Source organism: Anas acuta, chromosome 5, assembly GCF_963932015.1.
Source record: "Anas acuta chromosome 5, bAnaAcu1.1, whole genome shotgun sequence".
NCBI lineage: Eukaryota > Metazoa > Chordata > Aves > Anseriformes > Anatidae > Anas > Anas acuta.
This window is the reverse complement of record NC_088983.1, coordinates 61498468-61523901: the sequence shown is the minus strand read 5'-3', so window position 1 is coordinate 61523901 and position 25434 is coordinate 61498468. Positions and strand designations below refer to the sequence as shown.

Sequence of the window (25434 nt, the reverse complement as noted above, 5' to 3'; positions counted from 1 at the left end):
GCATTAAATGTAATATACTGAAATAGTGAAGCTCTGCAGTATTTTGCATTAACCACAGTTCTTAATTCACTTTAGAGTTTTTTTCATTTTTTAATTTAATAAATGATTCTTAAAAACAAAACACTGTACTGGAACTGAGAGGAATTAACAGCATATAATTAGATCTGTGGGTTTTGTTTTGTTCTGTTTTTGTGTTAGTGTGTGTGCCCCATACATATTGCCAAACATACGAAGTCTCCATTTTAAGTGTGGGGTGTGTGTGTGTGTGCATGTATGCCTAAAAGGATAAATGGAGATCTAGGAGACCTTTAAGGACTTTTGAAGAAAGAATTTTTTTTTCTACTTTATTTCCTCTTATCTGCCACTTTTATTTCACTTTTAACCCTCAAAGCTAGAAGGTGAAAACATCATTTAATATTTTCATTAAGAACAACAACAAAAAAGCTGTTAGTGACTATCCGTTAAGCTTCAGAATATTTAATTATAATTCTAAATATTAAACCTATCATTTATGATTTTCTTCTTGTGTAGGCTGTTCTCTACAATGACAGATCAGTCTTAGAAAATCACCATGCTGCTTCTGCCTGGAATCTTTTCTTATCACGACCAGAATACAACTTCTTATCAAATCTTGATCATGTAGAATTTAAGCGTTTTCGTTTCTTAGTGATTGAAGCAATTCTTGCCACAGATCTCAAGAAGCATTTTGATTTCCTTGCAGAATTTAATGCCAAGGTTAGTTACATTTTAATGTTGTCACAAATTTCACGATGGTCATGATATGCATGAATAGCAATGTTTGCATTGCTATTTGATAGCATTAATAACTTGCATTTGAAGTTTTAAATTATTTATATTTAAGTGACTCAAAAAAATCCAATATGTGTAGAACAGTTATATGTCAGTTTGTGTATCGCATAGTAGGCTTAGCAGATGCGACACACAGGACTCATGGGAGACCTCAATCATATCTCATGGTTCAGTCTTCTCAAAGATAGAAAGTGACTTTGAATAAAAATGACAAAACAAAACAAATTGACAAAACAAAAACAACAACAACAACAAAAGAAAAAACTTAATCAAGTGTCTGTCTGTTGTGTAGAGCCTGAAAATATAATATTCATGAATAGTTTTAACTTAATTTTTAAAAACGTATGTACTCAACACAGGTCAATGATATCAACAGTCATGGTATAGAATGGAGCAATGAAAATGATCGCTTGCTTGTCTGTCAAATATGCATAAAACTGGCAGATATTAATGGCCCAGCAAAAGTTAGAGAGCTGCATCTGAAATGGACAGAAGGCATTGTTAATGAATTTTATGAACAGGTAGGTATGGAAAGGTTTTTTTGTTTGTTTGTTTTTTTTTAATTTGGGACAGACATACAATTCTTTACATTAAAAATATATAGCTAAATATTATTCCTTGCCTTAAATCTTCAGGTAAAGGATTTCCACCTTCTCTTTCTGAATACTGTCAAGTAATTTTTATACTTAGTATGATAACATAATCTTTTACTTCCTATTTTCTTAGAAGCTTGAAAAAAAAATTCCCCACTAATGTTGTCCATTTTTCAGATAGTAGTTTTGTTCATTCCCCACCTCTTCCTTTAGGTTGATACTGATAAACTAAAATAACTTCTTCCACTTTGGGAAGTTAACAGGAATGATTCCATGTCAAAGAATATTATGGAATCCACAAGACTGGAAATGTATATTCAATGAATCCATAGTGCCGAGGCAGAAGGCGTTAAAACTTTCAAAACCAACTATTAAATATATGCATTAGTAAATAGCATTAGTAAAATGTAAATAAATGTTTACAGTGGAATTTTAATAAAGGAACTTTAATAAATAATCCTATTGTAAATAACTTAAAAAAAAAAAAAAAAGTCTGAAAATTGGGTGTCTATTTTTACATCTAGAACTTCTTTAAGGCCCCCCAAATATATCTTACAACATTTCTACAGTTATTTTTCTGTAGCCAATTTCCTAGGGGATTCAGTATTTATAAGGCAACAACCAGGGATTAAAAAATATCTTTCAGACTAGGATAATAGAAGTGCTTACACCTAGTGTTCTAAGTTATTCCTTTAGGAAAAAAAAAAAAAAATCAAACAATCAGGTCCTACAGAAATGCTAAGACAAGTTATTATAAATCAGAGCAACTGCTCAAATTTTTCTTCTCTCATTTATAAAAATAAATACATACATATATAATATTTATATATAGACATATGTAATTTATATTGGATGTTGTGGTTCCTTTCAATCTACCCCATGCTTTTGGAGGAAGCCATTCATCAGAACGCCTTACTCTATTTGATTACTTTCCCATTTTCTCTGTTCATCAGCTCAGCAGCTGAAGTCAAATTTCTGCCTACCCTGAAGCTATCCTATAAAGGCAGAGGAATAGCAGTCCCAGTAGAACTAGATCTTCATCCATACAAAGGGCATCACAGCAAAGCTGAAGGGAGGATTATGATCTGTGCAAATCTGAAAATGTCTTTATTTGTCATTATTATTTGTCCTGTTTACATTTTCACTCATTTAGTCTATATTATTATTGCCTTTGACAAATAGACACAATCCATTTAATATCTATTTGGTTCCTTAAAGTTGATCTTTAAAAATGGAATTTAATTTTTTGAGAAGTTCTGTATTTTTGGTCCTTTCTTTTTCAGGGTGATGAGGAAGCAAGTCTTGGATTGCCTATAAGTCCCTTCATGGATCGCTCTTCTCCGCAGCTTGCAAAACTGCAAGAATCTTTCATCACTCACATAGTTGGCCCCCTTTGTAATTCCTATAATGCAGCCGGGTTGCTTCCAGGGCAATGGGTTGATGAAGAGGAGGATGCAGAAAGTAATGAAGATGATGATGGAGCACAGTCGGAGAGTGATGATGAGGAAATAGAAGACGATCTTATTTTAAGTAAGTTTCTGTATTTGAGTTTGCACACACATTTTTTTATTTAATACATTCAGGAATAACAATGATAGTTGAAATTAGGGAGTTCAAATATTGTAGATTTTGTGATTATGCACCTTAATTTTTACTCATAATAATTTTTTGTTAATATCAGGAGACTTGCAAATAAAAAAAAGTCATCACTATACTTTTCCGTGTCACTGTTCAAATATTCTGAATAAGAATCTGTGCTTTTTCTCAAATTTACATCTGTTTTTCAACATGGCATTTTATATGTACGTATAAAATGTAATTACTTTGAATCCCAAAATATCAATTAATGCTTTTAATTTTTCAGAAGCTCAAAGAAGAAAAGGTAGACGACGAATATTTTGCCAGCTAATACACCATCTAAGTGAAAATCACAAAATATGGAAGAAAGCAATTGAAGAAGAAGAAAAAAATAAAGCTGAAGGAGCTAAACTGCTGACTGAGAACTCATCTTTACCTCAAGCAGATGAAATTCAGGTTATTGAGGAAGCTGATGAAGAAGATGAACGACAGCTAGGAGAAGAAAAGACATGCTGAGAAAACTTCAGTCATGTCCAGTACAAAGATAGAAAGCTTATATCTATCTATATCTATTTTCACTGTGTTGACTTTCGCCTAACACAGTTCACTTAAAATTGAAAGGCCTTAATACTGTGAGAGGATTCTTTCTACTCCAGTGGAATCCCTATGCACTTTCGCCACACAGAATACGAAACTTTATTCAAAGATTGAGTATTGTATACCTGATGCAAAGTTCTTTATGCCTTAGTTGGTATAAAATATTCTGATATAATGCTGCCTTGCTGAAAAAGGAACTCCTGTTTTCCTTGAGGTACCTGCAATTTTTAAAAACATTCAGTGACTTGAGTTACCAAAGTGGCAAGAACTTTTTGCTAACAAGGAAATGTTGGATGAATTCTAATATTGTAATGAGTTGTGTATTTCATGTTGTTTTTGAACATGAATAAGACAAAGTCTGTGCCTGTATGAAAACCATGTTACTGTTGCAGTGCAAGCCTGTTGTGGGGTGTCTACTTAGTGCAATAGTGTGCTTAATGTAGTCATCTCAGAGCAACTGTTCAAGGACTGTGACATAAATGCTAAATTCTGGTGTTTGTGGTTTAAAAAAAAAAAAAAAAGAAAAAAGAAAAAAATCAGGTGCATCTATTTCTGATGCTTTTTATTCTTGTGCATAATCTGATGTTTTATTTTTGCAGAAAATATTCAGGTTTGCAGTGGGTGTTCACGATAATTCATTGAATATAAGGCCATATCTGTTGCCTTGCTGTTTTGTGGTAGAACATTAAAAATCTGTTCAGCTACTTAAATTATTAAGGGATTTTATTCTCTAGTTAAAATGTTATATTTCCTGCCCTTTCTCAGGTTCCTGTTTAAAAACAAGTCAACCACACAATAGATTTTATCTTGCACCATTTTCTGGTATTAAATTTTAAAGTAATAAGATCGTATTTCATTTATTCTTTGTATGTAAAACTTTAGGAGAATTAAAGATTTTTTTTTAAAAAAAAGATATGAAATATTGTTTCAAAATGACTAGTGTATTTTAATGTGTCCTACATATTTTCTTTTATCACAGACATAGCTTATATTACCTCCAAGTGTGATGTACATCCTGATATATACATATGGAAAGCAGAATGTGAAAACTTCATGTAAGGCCTAGTAGTAAGATAAATATCACTGTACTATATTACACTTTAGATAATTTAGGTTTTAAATAAGCTTAGACAATCCAAACAAATATATTTTTAGGAACACTCCCATTGGAGGACTGATTGCAAAAGTAAAAAATTAGGCTGCAAGTGCATGATCACCTTATGTAAGCCACATATAAAGCAAGCTTTAAAAGTGCATCTTTTAATACTAAACACTTACATGCTGTACTGTTGAATGGAATTTTTAAAAAAATGCACACATGTTCAAGTTGCTAAATGTATTTTAGCACATTCTTGTTTACATTTTTATCAGTTGACTTGAAAAAGAGGTAACATTCCTAAGCTAACCTTGTGTAAATTCTATTGCACTATTTTACACAACTGAATTTCTGTTTTGCTCTTGGGACAGTTTAAATAACTGAGAAAGATTTTTTTTTTTTCTATATTCCACTAATTACCTTTTTGTGGATTAATTTAGAAGACCGCTGAATTGTGCATTTGTTATTTTATATAATAAGTGCCAAAATCTACTTTGCTGCCATTATGACTATCACTGGATTTTTATTTTTTTTTGTAACATGAGCAGCGTTAAAAACAGATATTTCTGTCATTAATAAAGTATTGCACTATTGAATGAGAATGTAGAGCTTAGAGATATGGTTTAGTGGAGGACTTGTTAGTGTTAGGTCAGAGGTTGGACTGCTTGGAGGTCTCTTTCAACCTAGATGAATCTGTGATTCTGTGAAGGTGACACTTATCACTCCTTTGTGTTTTACATTTGGTGCTCATATATTTCCTAACAAATCATTTGAAGACTACAGAAATTATGCGTGTTTCAATATGCTATGTTTTCAGCATTTTGTGGTTAGTTTGTGTTTTCATGTTTAAAAAGGGGGGGGGGGGGCACATTAATGCAGTTTAGTTTCATTCTTGCTCTTACTGACAAAAGAATGCAGATGTGCTTGTTTAAAGTTACAGTTACGGTATTTTACATGGCAGTTCTCCATTTAGTTTCCATTTTTAAAAGAGCATTATTAAAAAGTATTATAAAGAGAGAATAATAAGGTAGAAATAACATTATCTTTTACTAAAGCATTGGCAGTAATTATATCTGGTGACAGCATTGCCAGCAACTTTATCTTAGGTTTCCATTATATTCTTTAGAAATATGGAAGAAGTTTTTAAATTTAGGAAAAAAAAACAATAACAAAACAACAACAAAACAAACAAAACAACAAACAATTCTGGTAACAGACCAGAATGAGAAAATGAGAAAAGATTACAACTAGTTTAATGCATCAGTTCACAGCCACCAAGGGATCCCTACACTGAATTTTATGCTTCTAGATAAACATTTAATGGATAATATTCTCAGTTTTAAGTGAAGTCTTTGCAACATCTTTTCTGTCAAGACAGTGTCCCACCTCCTCGTCGCCCTCTTTTGCAATGTGGGTTGGATTACTTGCTCCCATGCATACAGTGCATACAGAACTGAACTACTGAGTTTGTTTTCTGTAAAGAGCCAATTCCCTCTACAGCTCTGGAGACCTCTGAATGTCATGGTGGTACTAATTACCAGAGTCAAAATCAACTTGGATCATCTTCCCATGAATTATTCACAGCACATTCAGATGGTGAGTCTAGGATTCAAAATGGAAGCACAGGTGTAACATTACTTCAGGTAAGTTCAAGTTTACAAAGTTTGAGTAAATCTGTATTTACTATATGCATAAAACATTTTTTTCTGTGTACTTCTTGCATTCAACTTTCTAATTAAAGGGGATCAATTGGAGGAGAGTTCTGTCAGGTGACAAAAGTACATTGTTCTGAGAAAAATAATTTCATTGCTCTTCTTTCAACGCCCTTTTCATTTTAAGTGAAAAGAAAGGGAATATTCTCATAGGCGTTGAAACTGACAGACATTTATCTGTCGAACACAAACAATGGCAGGTGAATCAACAAAAGGTGTTAGCAGGATTTGAGAGCTCACTTCTAGCTCTGGTGCTTCCTCCTGGGTATGTATAGATGAAGGCTGGTTTATGATTCTTCTAAAAGTATACAAAGAAATTGAAGTAAACCAGTCTGGAACAAAAACGCCTGGGGCAGTACTTTCCCTTTTGTCCAAAAATGTTTGAAAAAAAGTGAGAGGTGCAGAATTGAAGTATCATTTGCTGATGAGTCTGAGATCAGGAATCCCAGCCTATGATACTTGAATCACCGAATTAGCTTAGGTGATGAAAATTAGGAAAGAAGTAGGCGGGGCATAAATATAATTGCACATACACATGATACATTCTTGTATGGAAGAGAGACACAGTTCATAATTTCAAGTCAGTTCATTGTCTTCAAAAAATATGGAAACAGGATATCTTTTGATATGTCATGATAATTTTCATTGTTATTAAAAATACAAGTCATACCACTAATGTATAATAATAAAAATACAATAAAATAAATATATAAATAAAAATACCACCAATAAAAATACAACTACCATAACTCAAATGTTGCAAATTTAAGAAAATTGATTTTTTTTTTCTGTGGCAAATAAATGTTAATATGTTTAAAAATGTGTGGACAAACACGAACTTGATCAAATAAGGTATAAAAATATGATCAAGGTGGTGTTTTATTTTAATTATTTTTAATTTTATTATATATATAAATTTTCTTACAGCTTTCCTAAGAATTGGTTTCGGACAACTTGCTTCCTTGTGTCTGTTCAAAGGCAAATGAGGTGATCAATCGCTTTCATTTTTGCATTGAAGAACTTTCCTTTTGATATCTCCAGAATTAAAACTTTATCTTGCTATGATAATTATACCATGACTTTTCAAAGAAGTGGGCAAAAAAACACAATTGTTAACTAGTCTTAACTGATCCATATGTATTTAATAGGGTCACAAGCAATCAGTATTTTATTTTTTTTCCTGTTAAATGAGAAAATAATGGCTTATATTTCTGAGAAAACAGGAAGGAAAGCTAAGCTACAATAGGATAAACACTCCAGCGTACTTGAGATGAAAGTTATCCTCCTGGCATAGTATATGTACTCCACACCCTCCAGCAGATGTATAACCCTTAAAGACATTTGTGTATATATACGTAACTCTTAACAGAGCCGTCTGTCTTAATGGTTTTGTTGTCCATTTCTACTCTCATTCCTCTAAGACACTTCTGGTTTGCACTTGAAATAATACTTCTGGTTGGTCTTACATTTGTTATCTTTAATACTCCAAAATAATAGAGTAACTAGCAATTGCTTGTTTTGTTAATGATAGCATTAAGCTAAAGAAAATCATCCCAGTAAAGAAAAAGCTGTTTTTCTTGGGTACTGAGATTTAAAAGTCTGTCCAGAAAATGACTAACTTTAAATGCCATGTTGTGATATATGCAGGATACTGAATAATGTGTTTAACGCACCTAAGGGATTGACACTTGGTTCTATGTGATACTACAACCACCCTTTAAAAAAGGGCACGTCATGATCAGAAATGTTTGACTGGAAGGCTTCTTTTGGAATCTGTACACTGTGAGTCATCTTTTGATTTCTGTACTGCAAGAGATCATAGGTGATAGCAACTGGTGTCTATGGTGGGTTCTACTACCTGGCACAACATTACTAGTTGGCAGAACATTAGTATGTGTGAAACCTAAGAGAGCTAAAAGCTTATACAGAGCAGAAACTTTGTCTTGTGGTTTGCCTGAGGTTTCAGAAAAATAGAAATGCTTAACATTAAAACAACAGAGCCTTTAAATAATGATGAGGTGGCATAGTGTTTCAAATGATTCCTATCATTCACCTTGTGATTTGTCCATCTTCTAAGTACCTTGCCAAAAATCAGGTGATGATTCACTCCTGACTCATCTCTCCAGATCAGCAGAACCCTTTGCACCTTGGATGAGATCAAAGTCTTTTCATTTTACTTATAAAACAGGGACTAATGCTCGGCTTAAGATATATGCATTATAACAAAAATCCAAAAGGTAAGCTTAATGTTGCTTATAGCAAGTGAGGAGCAGACTGCTTTCAAACTCATTTGTCACCATGCCAGTTAGGCATGAAAACTTACTCTTGTGTGGTCATTCAAACAGGCTTCTGCGTCTTTTATCATGACATTGATCCTGCTAGTGTTAATTAATCTCTGTGGTATTGTTAATTTATCTGATTCATATGCTAACAAAAGTTCCTCTCAGAGAAGGGAATAAAGAAGCACTATTATTTACCTTTGAGAATGGGTTTATAATCACTTTGTTCTACTCAGTGTACATAAGGAATTACCAAAGTACTGTTTCTAATTTCATATGTCACACCCCAGGAAAAGTATGTCCATTAGATAGACTGCTGAATTCCAAAACAGATCAGTGTGACTGAACAGAAACACAGAAGACACGTCCTAAAGAGAGAAGAGGATGATTAAATGAATTCGAGAGATTTTTCAGAGTCTAGAAAAAAAATCAGGCTTAAGTAATTATATTCAAAGTCTTATAAGGCTGCTTCAAAGAGCAAAGTAATCAGAATAATGTTTTCAGTGTTCATAGTGTTTAGGACAAGTAGTAACAACTTTAAGTTGCAGGAAAGAAGACTCAGGCTTGAGGACTGAGAGTGTGATTCACTGAGAGACATTACCTTAGTGTACAAAGGAAGTCTTATAAACAGCTCTGAGAAAAAAATATATTGCCTGGGTCAGATGAGCGAACTGTATAACTTACTGACCTTATTTCGGGACCTATATGCTAAATACTAGGACTAGAAACAGGATCTCATGTGAATCACTTTAAAGACTAATAAGGAAATGCGCACAATCTTAGAAATATGACAAATACCAACGTTCAAAAAACAGGAATTGGAAGTGTCTACTGACTCAGTGGAACTGCCTACTAATTTTGACTGTACTTTAAAAGAGAAACATTATAGTTTCATACACTGTAAAATATAATGGGAGAAGATCTGGATTCATTGAGGATCTTTAAAAAAACAACTCTTATGCTCCCATGAAGAACAATTAAATGAACTTCCTTACCTATGTAGGCACAAGATGTCTCATAATTACCTAGGTTTCTCCTGGAAAAATTAGACCAATTTAGTTCTGCTGTGGTGCGTGTTCACGACGAGCATTATTTTAACTGAGTTTATTGTGCAAGTTAAAGACAGCCAAAGGGAAGTTGGACTCCCTAAAACTGAATGTGTGTAAAGAAAGTAAACTTTGCTTTAGAATAACTGGAATTCTTTAAGGTGTTTTATCAATAGTGATTCTATTACTTCATTTGCATTCCTTATTGATATGAAATCCTACCTGCATTACCTATATTGGTGAAGGACCTGAACAATATTTGAGTCATCTTTTATTGCCTCATTTTAGTAAGAACATAAGAGTATTCAGTGTGGACCCTGTTGTCTAGATACTAAGCAGTGGGATTAATGTGGTTAAGCATACTAACAAACTAAGCGTCATGTAAAAAGCTCTTCACATATGTTACTTTATATGTACATTACTATTTATAATGTATATATGTAATCTCTTTTCATGCTTTTTACAAGTAATAGTTTACACAAATTAAGGATATTTCTTTTAAGATTTTTTAGTACTAGCCTGGATGAGTAAGTCAGCAGTTAAAAACAGCAAGGGAAAAATAGTAACTGTATTATGTTTCCTGTTGTATTACTATAGGCTGTTATAAATCACATGTAAAATTTTGGGCAAGCAGCCATCTGCTGCAGTAATAGTAAACTATTGGATTAGATTGCACATTCCTGATTTGCTCCATTATTGTAATAGACTTAATCTATTTGTAATGTTACTTATTCAGAAGAACGTAGCAAACGTAATGTCTCCTGAATTCTGGCAGTCTTCCTAAGAAATGACCACTGTGAGTATGGGTTCTGCCTAATTCTAATCACATTGACATCAAGGTAGTTGACAGCCTTCAGAAATATCTAAAAGGATAAACCTAGAAATGGAACAACCTAGTGATCCTCAAATTGTATGAAGGACAGAATAAGGTGTAACTTTTCCAGAAGTTTAATTTGATCCTGATTAGACAAAGGCTTCAAATTATGAAGCCCAATGCCTAAACAACACCTCCGATATCTAATTGCTATGAAAGGCCATGTCTGTACCTTTAAAGACCAATTTATCCTGAGAATTTGTCCTCACTATGCAGGCAACCACAGAATCCAATTATGACATACCAAATCAAGAAACAGTTTGCTTGATATGTAAACTCAGGCTGCTTTAACACTTGAATGACTAGTAGAAATATGGAATTCAGAATGAACAGTACACTTTAAAAAGGTGATGATTGAGATGGGAGATTATTGTGACTATAGTTTACACCTCATGCTGAAGTCAATTCAAATTATAAGCAGAGAACAGGAGAAATGTCTGATAACTGATTTTAAAATTTCTATAACTATCCAGGGATATCCTCACTGTTATATATATATCTAATTCTTCATCTACAGCAGTTTCAATGTATTCACCTGCTTCCTAGCTCAAAGATATTTCAGCTTGACTTCTCTTTCTGTTCTTTCCTACTAACTGAAGAGATCTTTTATCAACTTTTTCTCTCTGTATAGATGGTGGTAGACTGTAATCAGGTCACTTAATCACGTGTTTGATAAATGAAGCAAATGAATTGTCTTGAATGTATGACTAGCCAATATGTTCTACAGTACATTTCTGTGGTGTATATTCTGGAAACATGCTTGAGCCCCCAATTTATCCATAAGCTGTCAAACAGTGCCCATATATCACCAAGTCTGAAATTATAAATCATGCTGATTTGGAACCATATTGGCTTGGACACAGTGCTACCCTCATATGATCACATAGTATTTGGTCAGCTCATAAATAAGTAGAAGTACCTTGCAGCAAGCCAGAATATACAGCATAAACACATTCTAAGTTATTCTTACAGCTTTATAGGAACACAGCCACATTTTAAACACTCCTTTAAATATAGACAACAGATCGGGACAGTATTTGAGGAATGCTTGTGCCAGCATCAAATATATATGTGGCTTCTGTATCCTCACTCAATATTCTGTCAACACAAGATCTTTTGGCTGCAGAGTTAAAGTGCATGTTTACCTATCCACCATGAATCTGAACCTCTTTTAAGAATTATAGCATTACAATATGGATTACACTGTAAGGTATGAAATACAGCAAATTGACAGTGGAGTAAGTGATAGAAACAGAACCTGGAGTCAGCAAAGTTGAAGGATTAGGAATCCTTAATGGGTATAGACATTTGAACATGACATGAACAACAGAACATAACCCCAAAACAATACCCACCAAGCCCTTTCAGTAATACTGACCATTTCTTAAAGGAAATAATGTAATTATTGAGAATGCAACAATGCTGGTAAAAATTATGAAAAGATAAACTATGCAGGAAGTACTTGGTCTGCATTTGGGGAAAAAAATTAACCAATGTATTTTTAACACAAAATAAATGCTTTAATCCCAAAAGAATGATAAATAGCAGGCAGTTATGCTACATATTTCCACTCTAAAACGTTCACTGGGGAATTCTCAGCACCTAGCTGTCTACTCATGTTCGTTACAATTCAGTCTTGGTGTAACGGGGAAATACCAGAAGACTGGAAAAACTAATATGTCAATATTTCAAATGATTAAATTGGATGATTAGGATAATTCTAAGTCAGATACCTGAGGGAAAATAATAATAATAAAAAAAGTTGATACCGAATGAAACATAACTAATGCTATAGAGAAGATAGCTTGTCAGATGTATTTGATTGTTTGAACGAGACTGTAAATTGGCAGATAATCATAACATTTCTCATTAATATTCTAAGGCTTTTATAAGGTATTTTGATTTAGAAACCAGAATGGCATATAATCAATACAGTTCTCATTAAATGGATTTAAGACCAGCCAAGAATTATTTCTCAAAGGGAAAAGGGAATTATCACTGGCCAGCTGTGTTTTCAGCGTAGCCCTACAAGAAGTACCTCTTGATTATTTTTTAACCCCTCCCCCCTTCAATTTAGATTATTTGAAACAGATTCTAACCAAATATCAAGCAGCAAAACTCTAGCTGTGAGTGGGTATCAGAATTCCCATAAGTCCAGAAATGTAGCTCTGAAAACTCTTTTTTCCATTCCATTTTTCTTCATGCTAAAGGGACCTACATTTTGTAGATCACACTATTTTTACATAAACATTTCAGAAGTACCCACCATCTACTCACGCTGACAACAGAAAAGTCTCAAATTTAACTATTAAGAACCTCAGCAGCTGTCTCATCCCTATACACCCTGTATGCCAAAATCTTAGGAGCAGATTATTTGCAACTTCCATGGTGTGTCAAATACACAGCAATAAGGCTGACACCTCTTCACCTCTTTTTTTTTTTTTCTTTAGAAATCTTGTATCTCTACAGAAAAGCAGTTGGTCAGCAAGAGGATTTGATAGTCTTCCTTCCCTCTTCAGAGCATCAGAAATACGCATTTCAGATGATCCCTGTGGGACACGTGAGTCTGACTACCCTCTGACAGGGTAAGTAATTTAATTTGGACCTGCTGCATCTTAAGTCAACAGACTATTATATAAGTGGACTGTCATTACCTCTATTTGACCTTTCTCTTTTGTTATCTCCAAAGAAAGGAAGCATTTCTACTCAGTATAAGCCAGAAACATCAAGTGAGAAGAAAAATGACAAATTCCTGCCTTTGAACTTTCCCACAGCTCCGAGTCAAAGCAAAAGCTGCATAAACAGCAAGCCTAATACTCAGCCATGCTCATAAATAGCTGTTTGCTCAGTGTGTGTTTTTCACCGAACTCTATGCTGAAGTCCCACTACTCCCCACACAAAGCAGACTTGTGCACCACATTCAGAGTATCAGGTTCTCCTGTAGGACCTGTGTTCTAAGTTTATGTCTACCAATAACCATAAAGTAATAGCTGTCAAACAGTATCAAAAATGAGGCTGGTAGAAGTAGTTTTTGGGCTTACAGCTTGTGTTTAAAATGCATTTAAATATTTGTTTCTCCTTACCCTACTCTATTGCCCCCCTCAAAAAAAAAAAAAAAAAAGTCTCTTTTCTTGTCAGTCTCATTATCAGCTTATTTTCTTGACTTATAGCATATTTGCATGTGGCAGTGGTAACACAAACACTTTTTTCTAGACTACATAGGAAGAGCTTAATGATTACATAATGCTTTGCGTGGGGAGGCAGTGGAGGACCCGTGTCTGGAAATGCAATAAACTGGCAAAGAAGATTGCTGTAACTGTCATGAGCATGGGAATAATGGAACACTTTGTGTATGTTACTAAATGAGAAACAAGCCATAAAAGATCTTAAAAGTGAATTCACGCGGTTATCTGACTCACTAGAAAATGAAGACCAACTAGGAAGATTGGGCAAGGAGAAGTAATGAATAAAATGTTTTAATTGTCAATTTGTTTGTCAAGGCTGGAAATAATAGGTTTTTTTTTAATTACATACAATTAAATAGATATCTTTAAAACCTTTTTAGCTATTGAGCTAAAATTGAGAATTATAAAGAACTGCTTTGCTGGAATAGTGTGTATGGGATTTCTACAGATAAATCACAGCATAAAAAATTTGGAACAATATACTACATGTCTATAAAAATATCCTCTCAAGTAAAATAGCTTGCAAAGAAATATTTTTAAAAAAATATGGAGTGAAAATATCAACTTTAGACACAGGATGTGCTGTATGTTTTTGCTTTTTTACATATATATGAAAACAAAGTAGAAAAAAAACAAACACATAAACTTGTGTACAAATACATGTAGCCACAGTTTAAGTTCTTAAATTTTTTTGTTCTTCCAACATGAATACATTTAGACATAAAAGGCAAGTGGTTCCTCAGCTGCAACTTGGAGCATTTTATTCCACCTGACAGTCTAGACACTTCTCTTCATCGTCGTTCTGCACAAATGAGGTATGGCTGTGGTTGTAATGTCATGCCTAACCTCGGTTTGAGATCTGGAATCACACCATGAGGAAAACACAGATGAAATCGTTGTAGTAATGAAGTGAAAAACAAAAACATTTCCATTCGAGCTAGCTGTTCTCCAAGACAATGTCTTCTTCCTGGATTGGAAAAAAAGTTTTTGAAAAAAAACACTTTAAACATTAATTAATTAATTACATTTTCACTAGTGAATAAGAACAGTCATTTCTATTCTAAGGGAAATAGTGGTTTTGTAAGACAGACGAATGGATAACAAAACCTAGAAGTAATAAGGTAGAAAACCAAACCAAAACAAAACAAAAAATACCACGCCATAACCATAATAGAATATGTAATTAAGATAGAATTCATTACATCTAACTTTAGCCATGTAGAAGTTGTGCATCTAGTCCAAGAAAATTGTCTTGGCTCCATTTATTTCTTGGAGAAAGTGTATCTCAGATTGTAAAGTAAGTAATCCTCTACACAGGGTACGTCTTTTTATGGACTGCAGCTAGGCAGTAAGCTTATGCTAAACAAGTAATTTTTAGGTTGCTAATTATATGAGAGGTAAATGGCTCCCCTTTAGAAGCACCATATGATGCCTATCAAGACAATTTAGGATTCCAAGAATATTTCCTTGGGGGCAGAAAGCAGTGTTATAATCTGCCCCCCAAGGTAATTTGGAATAATACCTGCAATTTCTGGTGCTGACCAAAGTGCTGAAATTTGAAAACTGGGTGTGCAAATCACCTGTATGTAACGAATTCAACAGCAAGTGACTATCTCCATTAATCATGTAACAAAGAGCGTTTAGGTACTACAATGATATGATATATATAGACTCCCCAGTTAAGGATACTATGCAATCTCTTGTTAGTTTATATAATAATAAGGGTATTATTCAAAAATCTGCTATGTCCAGAATGCATTATATTTAATATAGCTTTAAAATAGCTGTGTCATCAGAACTGTGGACATTTTATATCATGCTGCCCATTCCTGATTAATTGCTATCAATTCCGTGTTGTACATTCCTAGATTTATGAAAAGGAACAGTTGAAGCAATGGCTCATACCTAGTGAAAAAGGAACAAATGCATCTTTTTTGACAAACTGCCCACTGCTGTCCAAAAACCTCTCGGGAGAAAATACTTCTGGGTTGCTCCAGTATTTTTCATCAAAATGTACAGAGTAGAGGTTTGTAATGACTGTAGTGCCTTCAGGAATAGAGTAACCACGCACGACAGTATCTTTAGAAGTTGCGTGAAAAATACCTAGAGGAACTATGTTACAGAATCGCAGGACTTCATGTAGAACAGCCTCAGTGTATGGCATTTTACATTTCTCTTCTAAAGAAGGCATTTTGTTTGGGCCAATGACCAAATCGATTTCTTTTTGAACTTGCCCTGTTAGGAAAAGGAATAAAAGCATGTTGTTTATTGAATAATATCCTGCATATTTTCTAGCTTAAAAGCATACTTTTGAAAGAATACTGAAATATTAAATACCTTATACAAAATATAGTAGCTTATAAGCATTTAGACTCTTGTTTTCTTCCTCTAGCTAGTAGGAATTCTTATTAGCATATATACCAGTAATCTTCATTTAAAGAGCAACTATTAAAAAGTGAAAACATGCTTTGACATACTCTTTTTCACTTGGGATACTTTTATTTCTGGAGCTCTTCAAAATGAAGGAAACAAGCATGACACTGCAAAGATAATGTACTTGAGTAATGTACTAAAGTACCTGAGTGGACACAAATAACACTGAAATTACCTACTTAAGATTTCATTTGTATAATTCTGCTGATTCTTTGAAATTGTCATAGTGTAAAGTCATTTACTCTTGAAATGAAAATAACTCTCATTGTAGCGTATCAGGTAAGAGGGACAGCTATAGCTAGATTCTGAATTTAACTGAAAAGGAACAAATTCAATCAGTCTCTGTTTTTAAGCTATTTTAAAAATTAACTTAACAGGCATAAGATCATTATTTAAATAATCTCAAAGGCATCCAGACCTCTTTTCTTCCCCTCCTCCCCCCCCAATACACCTTTTTTGTTGAAACTGTCAAAAAGCTCCAAACTAAAACAAAACTGATATATATATATTTTTTTTTTTCAGTTCATGTGGGATTGATAGTAAAAATCTGGGAAATGACAGAAAAATTCTACCAGAATGACCAGGTTCTTCAACCTGAAGTGACAACATTTCACATAAAAATACAAAGATGAGAAGCAGCTTAGTGAAAATATGTTCTGTAATGCCGTGATGTATTGGTGTACACTGTAATAAGGTAATAGCAATCTTTATTTTTACGCAGGTGAACTGAATTCTGAATCAGTAACTTTATATCATAATTTCTGCAGTCAGAAGATTATTTTAGGTAAATGGATCTCTACAAAACTCTAATGTTATATAGAGATAAAACTACATTTTCCTGATCTCTATTGAATGAGTATCTTGGTCAGCTTTTAACAGAGGAGTAAGGATGTTCTTAGTAAATCTTATCCTATCGATTACTTATGGCACTCGATATACTGTTTTTTCAGCTAAATATAGAGAATTTATATATGCAACCTAAACCTTAAGTGTCCTTAATCAGATAATATATTTTTAAAGTTTATTGAATGTTTTTTTCTTTTTTTTTGGTAGACTTTCTAGTTGTACTATGTCAAGCATAAAGATGAATCAGTGGAACTTAGAAGCATATAAACAATATTTATTTTTTTAGACCCTTCTGTTTTAAAACCTCTGAAGTATGCTTCTTGTTTAAAAATAGCAATCTTAGTTTTAAGCTCCCACAAAATAATATTAGTTGTACTCAGTGAACTGAAAGTAGGTATTTCTCCTTAGAATGTCTATCAAAGTTTTTACAAAAAACATTTCAAGCCCTGCTACAGCTTACTTTTAATCCTAAACTAGAAGATGAAAATTGCCTGATTTTTAATCTTTAACCAGTTACCTCATGTTCAATGAATTAATCAGCTAACTAAAATCATTGAACAAATGAAAATAAGAAAATGTGTAAGAAATTATGGCTGTAAGAAGATATTGAGAAAACTTTAGTTCTACTTAACCAAATATTTTACCCAGCTCAATGAATATGAAACCAAAAACGATTATCGTAACAGCAATAAAAAAAAACTTTGGCATCAATTTTCTATATTTAATTTGAATGCTTTTTACTGTTTATTGAAAGTCAGGTCTTGACATATGTTTTCATTGTTACATATTTTAATGTTCAGTGTGTTTTTTAAATAGAACTGTATTTGCCTTAAATATAAAAGTTTATCACATTTAAAAAGAATAATTATGTTTTGTTCACTTTATTTAAATTTAAAAAATATATATATTATATAGCTGAGAAAATGAGAAGGTGCAGTTATATACCCACTACCATGAGAAGAAAACATAATCTTTCATTTACAGCGATTTCTGGTTCCTATGCAGAACTTAACATCCTTATAGACATGGGTAGTGTTTCATCCCTAATCTAAAATAATGGTGTTCAAATTGATGTTAGAGCAATATTATTTGGTCAAAGCATAAATAGTAACTTTCCAAGTTTGAGTCATCTAGGCTGCTTTTTCTCCAAATACCGCAAGTCCCTAGTTGAACTTAGCACTTATAAGATTTTGATAGGAAAAGCAAAACTGTAAGCAGTGAAACAAGAAGTGTTACTACTCACTTCTAATATCCAAACTTCTACACAAAGTGGCTGGGCTGATACTCAAACATCTAGTGCTGCCTTACTTCAGAATGTCTGTAACATATCTTATATTTTTGAAATGCTTTTTTTTCTTTCTTCTAGAAGTATAAATATACATCTGTGACATCTACATCTATTTTGAGTGGAGGCACTTAAGGATAAATGAAATTGTACCTAAGCAGTTATCCAAAACATTTTTGCTGATGTTTTTACATTTTATTTATTTAGTTTAATATTTTTATACATATTTGCATTTCTTTATTATTTTACTACATAGACCTAGTGCACCTGCCAACCAATATTAAGCACCATAATGCTAAATTTAAATATATTAGAAATAATTTATGGAAAAAAAATCAAAGCTCCATAAAAAGTTTTAAAACAAAATTTAATAATAGAATGTAAGATACTATCATCAATACTATCAATGCTTCAATTTTGATATCTTCATCTGCAAATAAACTCAGCTTTGCACATCTGTCCATAGCATATTTGGAAAATGATGAAGTACAGTAATATATACAAACCTTCATTTTTAGTTACAAGTATGGATAACTTCACTATTTTGAAAAAGCATTTTAAATTGGCAATTGGAAAGTGTACCAGTTTCTCAAAATATCAGCATTCCTTACCTTGAATGTGTGGATAAAGAGCCATAAATAACACTGCCCATCTTAAAACATTTGTTGTGGTTTCTGTTCCAGCTATGATGAGTTCTCCAACAGAGAAAATTAAGTTTTCTCTTGAATATGTAGATTCTGGATCATTTTCATTGCAGTCCATCTCATCTAAATATGCATCTACAAAATGTCGAGGTGACTGAGGCTTCCTATTTTCAGAGACACGTTCAATAAGCTCATGAAGAAAGTCATAGACTTCAGCTGCATTTTTAAACAGCTGCTGGTGTTTCCCAAATGGCAAGATACCAATCCACGGAAAAGCATTATATAAAAATACAGAAGCGCTAGCAGCTAATTCAATATTTTCACTAAAAATCTCAATCATGTGCTGAAATTCAGTATCTTCATATGTAAAACGTTCTCCAAAAATAATCAGATTAGTAATGTTTGAAACGGCATTTGTTATCAAGTGCTTAAGATCAAATGGTCTGCCTTTGTATGTATCAATGGCATCAAGAAAAAACACAGATTCTTCAGAAATTTTGTGTTCAAAAGATCTTTGACCATATCCAAAACTTCGAAAGGTATTTACAGCTAATTTGCGATGCTCTGTCCATCCTCTGCCATATTTACTGTTCAGTAAGCCTGAAAAAATATTTTGACACAGTATTTTATGCAATGCTTTATTTTTCCCCCATAAGATGATAGAATTATTTAACATATCAATCCACTCTAAGAGTATATTACTATCGATAGAATGAACCATTAAATGATTATTGAAACAATCTCTCTGCCTCAAAGTTGAATTAAATTTGCCTAAGCTACTCCTGACAAACATTTGCCTAACCTATCCAAGCAGGCTAACAGACATCGTATCCTTATGTAGAGGCACATCTGATCAGTTTGGAAACATTCTGTGTTTGTGAAAATTTGGACTAAGATAGAACAGCTGCTATGGGTACTTCCACACAGCAAAATGCAACGCAACTATAATGACAACAGGTACACCAAGAGTATTTTGATACCCATCAAGACAAAAAACATTTTAGCAATCAATACACAAGCCCTTCTGGGACATAACACGTATACTAACACGTAGTAAAGCCCATATCTTCCTTTCTTCACTGAAGTTCTCACTCACTTATTATTAAAGTAGCATATCCTATAAACAAAAGTTAAGAAGTGAAATTGGTAATAAAAAAATCAAAAAGATCCTTCCTATTAAACTTGAATTCAAATACTGAATATTATCAAATCTATCTTTTATCAGAGTTGTAAAGTTCACAGTACTTCTCCACATCTCAGGGAGGTATAAAAAGTGTCACTGGGAGCTGGGACTCTCAGCCTGCTTCTGACAAACATCTTTGAAGTCAACACAGCTCCTGAATGTTAATAAAGATACTTAAGTTAAACACAGTAAAGTTAATTAAGCACTCTAAGCAAAGAAAACAAAAGAATACTGAACTAAGGAAGGAACAGGGTACAATTTTTAATGATGTGGCTGAAATCTGTGTAAAGCAACAAAAAACAGCTATTGCAAAACAGATGTTACTAAGCCAAGCATAAAAGACAGAAAACAAAAACAAAAACAAACAAACAAAAAACACAAAATTGAATCACCAAGGAGAAATACTGACCTATTTAACCACAGAACGTAAGTTTCTGCTGCAGCTCTTAAACTCCTCAAATTCCTTAAGTTCCTCATACAACTTTATTTGAATGTTAGAGGCCCATCTAATATAGATCTTAATAGGAAGGCCACAGAAATCGTATTTGCCTACTTAAAAGGCCCAAGTCTACACAAAAGACAAGATGTAACAAAATATGTTCCTCAAACATATTTGAAGAGTTCTAATAATGGGTAAAATATGTCCTAAACAATGTGAAGAGTTCTAATAATGGGTACTAAGTATAGCTACTTCAGAAGGTGCTTTCATTACTCATAGCCAAATAATAAACTAAGAGATGCTTCAAACTCAGGATCACCGGGAACAGAGAAAATGGCTCAGCAACTGATAGTAATTGAGTGGGGAGGAGAGAGCATGGAGACAAAAAAACGAAACATATTTTGCTATGGAATTTAGTCCAAGAATGACAATCCTTGCAGATATCTTAAGCATTGTTTCATGAAAAAAAAAAAAAAGTGTTTCATGAGATTTAAAAAAACAAAAAAGTAGAGAAAACAGCTAATGCACATGTTTATGTGATCATAAACACAAATGAAGTCTAATGGACAAAAACTGCATTTCTGTTTGAAGACGCTAGCACTTACCTCCCATGTTTGTCAACTTCTTAAACAAGGGAAGAGATGGTCTATCTGCAAAAATTTCACTTTGATGAACAAGGCATTCTTTTACTGCATCATAGCCATTCAGCACAATAGCAGAAATACCACCCAGATCAAGGCTGAAAATCTGTGGAGAAAAAAGAAAAAAATAATAAATGCTATTACAAGCCTATCTTAAGAACAAATAACAAAAGCAAGCAAAACAACTAATGAAAAAGTGAAACAATGTTAAACTTCAATGGAAAATACAATCTTCATAAATATAATAATAACTTCAGTAGGGCATATAGGTAACCAGAGAGTTCTACTAGTGATACAATAGTGGCATCATAGAGTTTGTTGTGAGCTGGTTTACTCTGTCAAACGATATAGTAAATTAGCCCACGCTACACTTTGCTTTGCAGCGCACCTAACGTGACGAGACCTCCACAGTAAGGACCAGGGATGCTTTTATATAGTCATTACAAAAATGTGAGTCAGGTACCACAATGTATGTATTTCAGGAAAAAAAAAATATTTTCCCCTAACATTAGTAGGCATAAGGTATATCTTCTATAAAAGACCTAGAAATAAAATATTTGTATTGGCTACTTCCTTAATTTGGTGAGACTATTTCCACAGAAGGCAGGGAAGTCACACTGTTGTTAGCTGTTTCTCCTCCCTTCCTTAGTAAAGGTAAATTCCAGTAGCTTAATTTGGTTATGGACGTTGTGACAGAAGCTACAAGTTATCGCAAAGACTTCCATCGCTCTGCAGTAGCAGATGTAGAAGTGGTGTCAGTTATGAAAACAACCAAGCTGCACCTAGTCCTTTCTGTCTCTGAAACTGGACACCAGCTTACTTTGCACAGGCTCCCCAAGACCCATCAGATGACAGATGTGAGAGCCATGATGACAGCCAACAAATGATAGCATAGCCCAGCTAGTCCCATCACCTGTTTCCAGAAGTGGTCAGCACTAGATGCTTTGGAGAAAGGTGCAATACATCCTGCAGAAGGCACATACAGGATAAACAAAATGAAAAATTTATCCTATGGTTCAAAAAATTTAAAATGAGGCTAAAAATTCTATATCCCTTTCCATACTTTTCTGAGCATTATAAATCACGTATTTTTTACTTTCACAAATCCTTATTTTTTTCTTTATCTCAGCATGGTTGGACACCATTATATGAAGAATTAAGGAGCACTAGTCTAGTAATGCATTCTGTGAAGACTATTTCCTTTTAGCAAACTTGAATTTTTCACTGCTACAAATGCTCTTTTTATGTGACGAGAAGAAACTCGTTGTATACTTCTTGAGAGCATCTGTCACTTTTGCATACTGTAGTCATGGCTTATTTATTATGCTTCCTTGAATACAAAATATCATTTTAAAAAAGATCATTTCTTTTTTTATAAAAGATCATTTTGTCGATCTTTTTCAGAGCTCCCCATATCCTGATCTGCCTCCTTCAAGCGCCCCAGATTCTGCAGGATCTTTGGCAACAGCAGTGGCACAGAACTGCAGGCAAGTGGAAACCTGAGCTTATTTAAAAATGTATTTTCCCTCCTATTTCTTATCCATTCAGGTGAATGTTTTCCTTGAAACACTTTTACCTTTTCCTTTTGCCAAAACAAAAGAAAGAAACGAGGAGATGCCCCTATCCTTTTGCTTCTCCCATTGATGCCCCGCTAGGAGACCCACTTTTTTTTTTTTTTTTTTTTTTTTTTTTTTTTTTTTTTTCCATGAAGCGTGTAAGAACAGACTGGTAGGAAACAGAAACAACAAAGCACCCCCCCGCCTATGATGCACACAAACTGCAAGCAGATCCCCGACTATCCCCCTACAGGCGCTTCCCAGCAGCGCCCCCCCAGCCCGTGCCCCGCCGGGGATGCTCCCGGGGCCGCTGCCCGCCAGGGGGAGCCGCGCTCCCGTCCCGCAGCGCTCCCGTCCCGCAGCCCGGCCCCGCTCCCTGCCCCCGGCCCCAGCCCCGGTCCCGGTCCCCGTCCCGGTACCTGCCCGTGGATGTGGCTCTGCCGCCGCATGTAGACGTGCGGCTGCTCCGCGCCCAGGGCGTGGATGTTGCCGATGAGGGGCAGCCCCGCGGGGCCGGGGGGGAAGCCGGGCGGCCGCCGCTGCTTCAGCAGCTGCCGCACCACCAGCGCGGCCAGCAGCGCCAGCGGCAGCAGCAGCAGCAGCAGCGGCGGTGGTGGCAGCAGCAGCCGCCCTCCGCCCTCTCCCGGCCCCGCGTCCCCCGCCGCCGCCGCCCGCATCTCGCCGCTTCCTCCTGCCGCCGCCCGGCCCCGTCCCGTCCCGTCCCGTCCCGTCCCATCCCGCCGCCCCATTGGGCTGATTGGCCCTCGGCGGCGCCGCCCCACGCGTCAGCCGGCCCCGGAGCCGCGGAGCGCAACGGAGCGGAGCGGGGGCACCCGGGGGCGCGGGGGGCGGCTCGGAGGGAGGCTGCGGTCCCGCCGCGGTGCGCACCCCAGTGGGATGAAAGTGCCCTCGCTGCTCGAGAGTGCCTCCCTGCGCACACCTGCGACAGCAACAGCTGCTTATGTGGCGCCGGGGAAGCAAAATCCCACGGCTGGGGGTGTTTTCCCCCATCCCGGGGGAGCTGCGCGCTGGGGGAAGGCCCCCGGTACCTAAGGAGCCAGCGCGATTGCTGCTCGGCAGGACCATACCTCGGGAAAGGGGGCTGGAAGAGCACGGGATCGCTTAATGCAGAGCTAAGAAAGCAAACCCGCCGTGCAATGTAACAGCCTGCCCAGAGAGTTCATAAAAAACTCCCCTTTGTTTCCACTCACGCTGATTTTCCTATTCCATCAGTGCAACTTTACACTGGCAGTAAACCTTAGGCACAACAGAAGGATTATAATTTCTATACTGTGTGTTCCCAGCTCAATCTTCCTTCCTTTCTTCCTAATTTAGTTTCTTTTTGTAGATTTGTAAGAATTCTGCCATCTCAAATGATAAAGAATTTATACCCACGTACTTAATTACAATTCATAACATTACAGATCAAATACAGACTTGATAATCTAACTATTCAATGCTTAATTCTCAGTACGCTTCTGTTTCAAATGTGGCATTTGTGACCTGAGAGTACACGGCACGGAAGCTGAGGAGGGCCCCATATGTTGCTCAGAAGGCAGGTGGTGAAGAAATCAAACATAGCAAAGGCCATTGCTCTGCGGACACAGAGAGGAGGTAAGAGCTGTGGCTGGACTGGGGAACAAGGAGGGGAGCTGGGAAGTGACCAAGTACAGTGTTGATCCAGTTTTCTCAGCCAGACTTGCTGATGCCTATGTGTTGTCATGTGCTGAAGGCTGGTTGGGGGGGTTGACCAAAGTCTGTGCTGGTTTCCATGGGTCAGTGCAGTGAAAGACTCTGATTTTTGGGTAAATCTTCATGCAATGAGAAGTCAGTTCCACAGGCCTCAGCACCTTTCTCAGCCCTAGCTGTAAAATGCCTGTAAAATGTGTATTAATGACAGCCTTCCGTACCAAAATTTCATCCAGTTTCTCAGGATACAAAGTGGTTTGAGCACTGTTGGAAATTTATTTTTTCATTCCACTTATTTATTTGTCCTTCCTTTCAATATGATACTGCCTGGTGTCTTGAATTATTTTGGCCATATCTGCAAAAATGTCAGCATTTCAAGGTCAGAGGCCTAAGATTTCTCACAAGAGGGCAAGAAATTCAGCCTCAGCTTGGCTCCAGCCAGAGGCAGAATGAGGAGAAATGGCCAAGGATTAAAATTCACTGTGCTTGAGCAGCTGTTCTGAAGCACGTGAACTCAAACGGATAGATTCAAACATACTTAAGTGCATACATTTAAAATAAAAAAAAAAAAAAAAAAAGGAGGTCTCCAAACGCTTTTGCTCAGCAAATTCAGGTGAACAGAGCTACACAGACTGGTTGATTGGAAAAACAAACTTCAAAATTGTGGGAGAAATGCTTATTCACTGCCTACAGACAATTACACAGGGCTAACTTGCAAAATGAAAATGATATTGATTTTCATGGGAGTAAAAACATTAATATGCCAAACACACCATGCAATTATATAGTGTATAATTATATGGTGTCATCACAATCTCAGTTACAAGGAGGATCATGATTTCTACAGCATCTGTGTCAGAAAAGAAAAGACAGGTGATTGATAATTTTGGCAGCAAGCATTCTGAAGAGGAAACAAAACCAACAAAACCTTAGGAAAGACCTAAGAAG

At 35.4% G+C, this 25434-nt stretch overlaps 2 protein-coding genes across 4 annotated transcripts in view; one reads left to right on the top strand and one right to left on the bottom strand.

Annotated features, from left to right (window-relative positions):
- PDE3B (phosphodiesterase 3B) overlaps positions 1-4491 on the top strand; it is an 84430-nt gene extending 79939 nt beyond the window's left edge. The window contains exons 13-16 of the mRNA XM_068685221.1: positions 532-735; positions 1170-1331; positions 2687-2933; positions 3268-4491. Of these exons, the coding sequence (XP_068541322.1) occupies positions 532-735; positions 1170-1331; positions 2687-2933; positions 3268-3497 (843 nt within the window). The 3' untranslated portion in view covers positions 3498-4491. The remainder of the gene's footprint in view (positions 1-531; positions 736-1169; positions 1332-2686; positions 2934-3267) is intronic.
- A 1062-nt stretch (positions 4492-5553) lies between these two features.
- Positions 5554-24001, bottom strand: CYP2R1 (cytochrome P450 family 2 subfamily R member 1). 3 transcript variants are annotated; one of them, XM_068685222.1, is made up of 5 exons: positions 23221-24001; positions 21206-21347; positions 18946-19578; positions 15676-16005; positions 5554-14737 (listed from the first exon to the last, which is right to left on the bottom strand). In XM_068685222.1, the coding sequence occupies exons 1-5, from the start codon at positions 23881-23883 to the stop codon at positions 14562-14564; spliced, it is 1944 nt and encodes a 647-aa protein (XP_068541323.1). In that variant the 5' UTR covers positions 23884-24001; the 3' UTR covers positions 5554-14561. The 3 variants fall into 3 exon arrangements, with proteins under 3 accessions (XP_068541323.1, XP_068541324.1, XP_068541325.1); XM_068685223.1 differs by having other exon boundaries at positions 23217-23561; XM_068685224.1 differs by lacking the exon at positions 23221-24001 and having other exon boundaries at positions 18946-19142; positions 21206-21345.
- Positions 24002-25434: the final 1433 nt, after the last annotated feature.

What these genes read in the sequence shown, in the direction of transcription:
- CYP2R1 (XM_068685222.1), bottom strand. Translation starts at nt 23,883, where the DNA reads ATGGTCCTGCCGAGCAGCAATCGCGCTGGCTCCTTAGGTACCGGGGGC. An exon ending in TCTTTATCCACACATTCAAG is followed by an intron (nt 16,006 to 18,945) that starts GTAAGGAATGCT and finishes TTTTCCTAACAG; the next exon opens with GGCAAGTTCAAAAAGAAATC. An exon ending in ATTTGTTCCTTTTTCACTAG is followed by an intron (nt 14,738 to 15,675) that starts GTATGAGCCATT and finishes TTTCCAATCCAG; the next exon opens with GAAGAAGACATTGTCTTGGA.